At 43.4% G+C, this 7,261-nt stretch overlaps 1 protein-coding gene across 1 annotated transcript in view; it reads right to left on the bottom strand.

Moving 5' to 3' along the window:
* Positions 1-2,200: 2,200 nt before the first annotated feature.
* The window catches only part of Itih6 (inter-alpha-trypsin inhibitor heavy chain family member 6), a 59,000-nt gene continuing 53,939 nt past the window's right edge, over positions 2,201-7,261 (bottom strand). Inside the window, 8 exon segments of the mRNA XM_017799555.1 lie at positions 2,201-2,262; positions 2,265-2,402; positions 3,485-3,548; positions 3,550-3,863; positions 5,137-5,226; positions 5,229-5,249; positions 5,434-5,469; positions 6,344-6,436. Of these exon segments, the coding sequence (XP_017655044.1) occupies positions 2,201-2,262; positions 2,265-2,402; positions 3,485-3,548; positions 3,550-3,863; positions 5,137-5,226; positions 5,229-5,249; positions 5,434-5,469; positions 6,344-6,436 (818 nt within the window).

The raw sequence follows: 7,261 nt of genomic DNA on the forward strand, positions 1-7,261 counted from the left end.
CCCTTCTTTTCTTTTGCTTTTTTGTTTTGGGGTAAAGTTTTGCTACATAGGTAGGCTGATCTCAAAGATGTGGTCCCGCTGTCTCAGCTTCCTTAGTGCTAGGATTTGAGGCATGTGACACTACACCTGCCTTGGTCTTAATTTTGTTAGTCTTTCCTATAGTTTTTTAAAATTTATCGATTTTTTTGGGTATTTTTCATACAGAAAATCATCTTTATACACCCTTCTCCTTTGGAACCCTCCCATTGTCCCCCCACCAGAGTTCATACTTTCTGTCATTTGTGTTAAGGCCTATCATGTATGTTAGTGTCCCCACATGTTCCTCAGTGCAAATTCGTTCACTAGGATCTAGTCAGTCTATCTAGAGTCCTTCCCTTTAAAAAGATAAGCTCATTCTCACCCAGGAATAATTAGCTGCCAATAATTCTTCGACTAAAATTTGGGCCTGTTTTTCATTTCCACAGCTCTGTGCTGGGTTTTTGTCTGCTTAAGTTTGCAAGGGTCTTCTGTATGCTGACACCATTGCTATAGTTTCACATGAGAAGAGTCCCAGGAGCCTGTAGGACTATTTCTGTATGGTCATACACCTCCTCCCTGGCTCTTACTGTATTTCCACACCTGGAAATATACAGATCTTCTGCAATGATCCCTGAGCCCTGGGAGGGTGGATTTTAATATAGGAGCCCTGTCCAAGAACCCACACTTGCTTGGTTAATTTTAAATTAGGTATGAAGAGTTAGTAGGTCTGTCCTTTAGATGCTCAGTGTTGATTTTTTATTAGAGTGACGGGGTAATTCCAATTCAACAGGAACCAAGAAAGCATTCAAATGTGACTCTAGGCCGGACCTGTTTGAGCTGGAGCACAGGCTGCGGTGGCCCTAGCTAGGCCTGGAAGTGTGGGGATGGTGGCAAGGTTGGGCTAAGATCCAGGGAATCACGGGGTTGGGGTCTCTAAATCTCTCTACTCTAGTATCTGGATCTGTGTATCTATTAATTTATATGCTGTTATATCTTATTATTTTCACATTTAGCATTGTATTTGTTCCTGAGTCATCTTGTTTTTCTCTCTGCCTTTTTGTGAAGAGACAGTAACTCAAAATCATGGGAACACAAGAAACCATATGTTTCTCTAGGTTTATGTCTCTGATACTGTCACTCTGATACTTGTTCTCTTTATGTTTTTGTGTCCATATGTCCATGTTTCCTTTTTGTTGTTGCTATTGTTGTTTGAGACAGGATCTTGCTTTGTAGCTCAGGCTGGCCTCAAACTCATTTTGTAGCTCAGGCTCACCTTGAACTTGCCACAAACTTTCCTGCCTTAGCTTTCTAAGTACTGAACTTACAGGCATATGGCACCATGCCCAGATGTTCATATTTCTTTGTTCTGAGTTCCATGTACTCTCTACTGCCATGCTTCTGTCCCTGTATTTTCATGTCTGTGTCTTTGTCACTGTCTTTCTGCATGTGACCTACATCTTGGATTGTGAGTTTGTATATATGTTATCTACTGCTATTTCGTGGTTATTTTTGTTCATTCATTTATTCAAAATGTTTACTAAGAACTTTCTGTATGCTATGCATTAGGGCTACACAGAGGATTCAGAAAAGATTCTTGCCCTTAAATAGCTGCAGTCTTAGCCTGGGATCCAGATGAGTAAGTAGATGATTATTACAGAGAATAAAAAGTACTGTGAGCTTGGAGGTGAATAAAGGGAGGGGCCAAACTCAACCTTACTGGAGGGGCCAGGGAATAACTCTTAGGAAATATGTCAACTAAGACTTAAGGAATGAATTAAATTTACCTAGATAAAGCAATGCTCCATGCAGAAAGGAGAACTCATGCACAAGTTCAGTGGTGGGAAAGAACATAGCTTATTAGAGAAATTTCAAGATCCACAAATAACACCATGGGAGCCAGGGAAAGTTGTGAACAGGACTGGTGATCCACTCAGCTTTTGTTTTAAGAAAGTCACTTCTCTCTGGGGGGCTAGGAAAAAAGGACGTGAAGTTGAGAGGTAGGATGTAGGGAGTCTGAGAGGAATTAGAGGGGGAATGGGGGCTTCATATGATCAAAATACACTGTATTCATGTACAAAATTCTCAAAGAATGAGTAAAAAATAAAAAGAAAGTCACTTCTAGGGCTGGTATGGCCTCTGAATCATATAAATTGAGGCCTTCTGGCTCTGGGTTCAGGAACCATCACAGAACATAGGCAAGGTAGGGCTGACCCAGAAACTGCCCTGTAGAAGAATGCTTACCTGCCAGAATGAAGTCCAGCAGGGCAGCAGCCTTGGTGACTCCTTCAGCAGTCTCTGGCCTAGCACCACAGGCACACCTGGGCCATGGTGTTTCGGTAAATAAGGTCCTGTTATCAGCCAGATGTCTGTGTGCTGGAACTGCCCTGAGGGAGAGAGATGCAGCACCAGTTAAAACTCTGGGAGGGGCTGAAAACAGGAAGTCTAGAAGGAAAAGTGGAAGGGTATTAAAGGCCTAGAGGAAGGAAGAGCCTGGACATTGCGCAAATCACGAAGAGTCAAGGGGTGTGATGTAGAAGTGGAGACAAGAAAGGAGGCGAACAGTCAGGCTTGGAGTAGACAGGGAAAACTGGAGGGAAGAAGAAGCTCAAGGAGCCCAGAGAGGGTAAAGATACGTGTTTAATCCACCATCACTGCCCAAACTCCTTGGGATGGGCCTCTGCTTTAGATTCTGCCAGTGTCTTCTTACCTACAGTCTGGCTACCTTCAGTCCCCTTTCACAAAAGGATAAATATTCAGAGGGCGGTTTATAATACCAAGACCTAACTGTGTCTTTTCATGGCTCCCTTAGTGCCTTCAAGATAAAGCTAAATTTCTCATCTTGACATTCAGCTTGATAATACCTCTTATCTCCATTCCTTTCTTCCATACTCTTACTTAGCCGTCTACTTGCAGTTCTCTTCCCTCCTCTGGGAGGTCTTTCTTGAATTCTGAGGCTGGGTAAGATGTCCCACCATGGGCTCCTCTAGCTTTCTGCCTTGTACTCATTCCTCCCTGGAACCACTACCCATGTCTGGCTATTTCCTTTTCCCAAACCAGGGGTTCCCTAAAGGCAGAGTTTGGCATTAATTTCTTTTTGTAGTTGGGGGTACTGAGAGTTAGGGGACCACTAGCCTTTCATTCTGAAAAAGGTTTCTGGGCTGAAGAGATTGCTCAGTGGTTAAGCACCTGCTGATTTTACAGAAGACCCAGATTCAGTTTCCAGCACCCACACAGTGGCTCACAACTCTGTAACTCCAATTTCAGGGCATCCAATGCCCTCTTCTGGCCTCCATGAGCACCAGCACACATGTAATACACAAATATACATGCAGGCTAAACATTCATATGCATAAAAATAAAGAGAGAGCAAGAGAGCGAGAGAGAGAGAGAGAGAGAGAGAGAGAGAGATAAAGGTTTCTGTTGGGATTGGTACTCTCTGGCTCTTCTCAGCCTGAACAGCACTTACCCATCAGGCCAAGGCCTAAGGAACTGAGGCGTGAGGCATTGGCCACATAAAACGCCAAGTGGGGTTAGCTGTAGTATGCTGGGATGTCTGTAGTGGTGCCGAAGGATGAGGAACTCAAGATTAGGCCCAGGATGGAGGGTGAGATGGGCTGCAGAAGCCACATGGAGCTCCAGCTGGGACTTCTTTACCAGGGCAGGTTGGTCCCAGGATAAGTGCAAGGTGCCCTCTGCTCACACAGATATGGAACTGCAGCTGACTGGAACACTGTAGGCCCGGGGTTTATCTGAAATTACTGTGATGATTTGGAAATATGTACAGGTCTGGTCCTCATGGCCTGGTTTTGGTGGTGCCCCAAGCAGCTGCCCACTCACATGCAGCCCTATAAAGGGGAAATGCAGGCCTAGAGTACAGGCTTTCACAGAAGCATGCACATGGTCACCCACAGCACAGGTAGTAATGAAGTCTTAGGTCATGGCATCCAGATGATATAATACGGATTTGTGACTAGAGTGCTAGCTCTTCAGTGGAAATGCTTGTACAGTGATCCACCCTGAGTCATGTGTAAGCTGGGTGTGCTGGATAGCTTCAGTGTCAACTTGACACACTTGGGTTGAGGGAGCCTCAATTGGGGAATTGCCTCCATTGGACTGGCCTATGGCCATGTCTGTGGGGCATTTCCTTGATTGTTGAGTGATGTGGGAGGGCCCAGCCCACTGTGGGTAGTACCACCCCTGGGCAGGTGGGCCTGTGTTGGATAAGAGAGCAAGCTGAGCAGGGGCCAGGAGAGCAAGTCAGTAAGCAGAGTTCCTCCATGGCCTGTGCTCCAGCTCCTGCTTCCAGGTTCCTGCCCTGAGTTCCTACCTTGGGCTCCCTGATGAACTGTGACCTGGGAGATGTAAGATGAATAAACCCTTTCCTCCCCAAGTTGGTATTGGTCAGAGTATTTTGTCACAGCAATGAAGAACAAACTATAAGACTGGGGAAGGGGGATATGTAGAACACATACCAATTCTATTGTGGTGATTTGCATATATATGTGAAATTTTGCCTCTTGGTATATAAACCTGTGTGTTTGGTTATATTCAGATAAGTATCTCCGGGCATATCAGTGCATCTACATATTTGAGGAACATGGCAGTGTGTATTTTTGGTTGTGTGATTATATGTGTCTCTGGATATTTGGTATTTTATGTCTTGGTGCAACAGTGTATATTTTCTATGTCTGATTGCTTGTGGGATGTACTGACATAACCAGGGTGTCAGTATACATGCTGTATACATGCAGCATAGATGTGTATCAGTGTGTGTCTTGCTGTGCATTTCTGTGCACCAGCGTATTTCATATGTGTCTAGTGTAGTAGAGAATATATGCTACTTTTGTGTGCTCAATTCCTGGGAATTGAGATGAATCTGGGAGCATCAGGACATAAGTATCTGAATATGCTGATATGCATATGCTTCTGTGTGATTATATACTTGCATGTTTATGTTGAAATAATTTACCATATTCCCTGGTGTGTATCTCTGTCTTGGTGTTTATTATCATGGTTGTTCTTGTGTATATTAATAAGGTGCTAAATGTCTGGGGATGTTGACAGGAGAACATCTAGCTGTGTGGTGCTGTATGGGGCTAGAGTCCTTGGGGTTCTTACCTATCTTTGGGTCCTCTATGAGCTGCATCAGGTCCTCTGGGTGCCCATCCAGTGTGAAATATATCTTGTCTTCTGAACATATAATGTGGGCACAAAGTGGGGGTCTCCATCTGCTGTAAGGCAGGAGATGCAACTCTAAAGCTATGACTTGAAGAAATGGGAAGAAGGAGAGATAAAGAAGATGAGGGGAGTAGAAGAGGCCATGTCTATTTTCTCAGAGATAGAGAGGCCAGTGTCAGTCCCAGTGTACAAACTGTCCTGCACTCAGGCAGGAGGGCATGGAGGTAACTGGTTTACCAGAGGATGAGAAGGTAAAGACACCTGGCAGTGTGCCTGCAAAAGAGAGAGGATGGTACATTGTTAAGGGACTGATCCAACACATTCATAAAAACCCTTGAACCCTCTGGTTTGTGAATCACCATCTCCTAGGTACAGGCCAAATTCTTCAGCTCAGATTTTTAAACTTTTCAAAAAAAGGCCCTACCTAATTCTCCATTTTTTTCTTTATGCTCCATCCCAGTCAACTTAACAAATTGTTATCTTTTGGTTTTTTTTTTTAAGTCCAGGTCTCATTGTGTAGCCCAAGCTGGTCTTGAACTCTTGATCCTCCTTCCCTCAGCCTCCAGAGTGCTGGGATTGCATATGATCATCACACCTGGTCCAGAAATGTCTGTTCTTATGAGCACCTGACTTCTCTTGCTACTTCCTGTTTTTCTTGCCACTTGGAATGTTTTCCTTTTCTTACCAAAGGTCAATTTCTAGTTATCCTCGAAGTCAGATCAAGTGAGGGGCTAATGGATTATTGAGTGACTTATAAAAGCCACCTCTCTCTCTGGCTAGCTTGCTCTGTGCTGTTATGTGATGACTTGCATTGCTTTGGGACTCTGCAGAGTTCTTAAAATCAAAGAGACTCTCAGCAGATGTAGTCTTTCAACTTTGGACTTCCCAGATTTCCATCTCAGAACTGTGAGATGAATAAACAGTTCTTTTTTGTCTATTACCCACTTTGTAGACTTCAGTTACAGCAATACAAAATGGATGAAAGGAATGAGTGATATTTTAAACTACTAAATTTGTGGTACTTCATTAAATGGTAATAGAAAACTAATATATTATTCCTCTTCTGGGTTCGCATAACGTCAATGAGAATACTAATTGAGTGAAAATGAGGATTTAGGGGAACCTTTGCCAATACTTTCTTGTTTACCTTTTACTAGCTACATAGAACTTCCCTGGGATTCCATTTTGCCTTCAGGTTCTCCCAGGATCTCCTCAGAATCATCATCCCAAAGTAGACTTCCTACCAAACACAAAAGAAGGAATCCTTTACATTCCTAGGGCAAAAATAAGACAGGTTCTTACTTTGTAGTCCAGGCTGGTTTCCAACTACTGATCCTCTGCCTCAGCCTCCCAAGTGCTGGGATTATATTGGTACCTCCATGCCTGGCACTTGAGTGAAAATTGGGGAGGGTTCAATGGGATGAGCAGGGAAGAGATCAGTGGGGCTAGAGTTAAGAAAATGAATGGGAGAAATGAGAGAAGGTTACATCAGAGTGGTATCGGTGTGGGGAGCACATCATGCAGGGCTTTTAGGCTATGAAGATGACTTTGGGCTTTATTCCAAGTGTGATGGGAAATCCCTGAGGAACATTGTGTAGCGAAGGGACATGAATGTATTTGTTTCTTTGAAAGATCTCTTGCCTGTAGCAGGGCAGGAGAGCTGACAGGGAGATCAGTGAGGAGGCAGAAACAGTTTTTTTTAATGAAATGGCAGTGGTGATAGTGACAGTGGAGTCGTGAGAATTCAGTGGATTTGGGAAATATATTAGAGGTAACATTGCCAGGTTGCAAAGATGGATGGAATATTGGGGGGATGTGAGGGAGAAGGTATGCCAAGAATGTTGACCAAATTTGCATTCTTGTGGATTATTGCTATCCTCGACTCTTTCTAATCCTGCACAGTGCACAGTGAAGTCACTGAGGAAATGTTGCTCCTTCTTCTTCTTTTTTTTTTGCATCTCCTTCAAAATTGGCTGTAAATTTTTAGGTTTACAATTGAATTAATACAGTTATACAATATTGTACTCAGTATAAACCCTATAAGACATAAAATTAAATGAGGTTT

The sequence above is a fragment of the Nannospalax galili genome, unplaced genomic scaffold (assembly GCF_000622305.1).
Source record: "Nannospalax galili isolate Female #2095 unplaced genomic scaffold, S.galili_v1.0 scaffold1759, whole genome shotgun sequence".
NCBI classification, from domain to species: Eukaryota; Metazoa; Chordata; class Mammalia; order Rodentia; family Spalacidae; genus Nannospalax; species Nannospalax galili.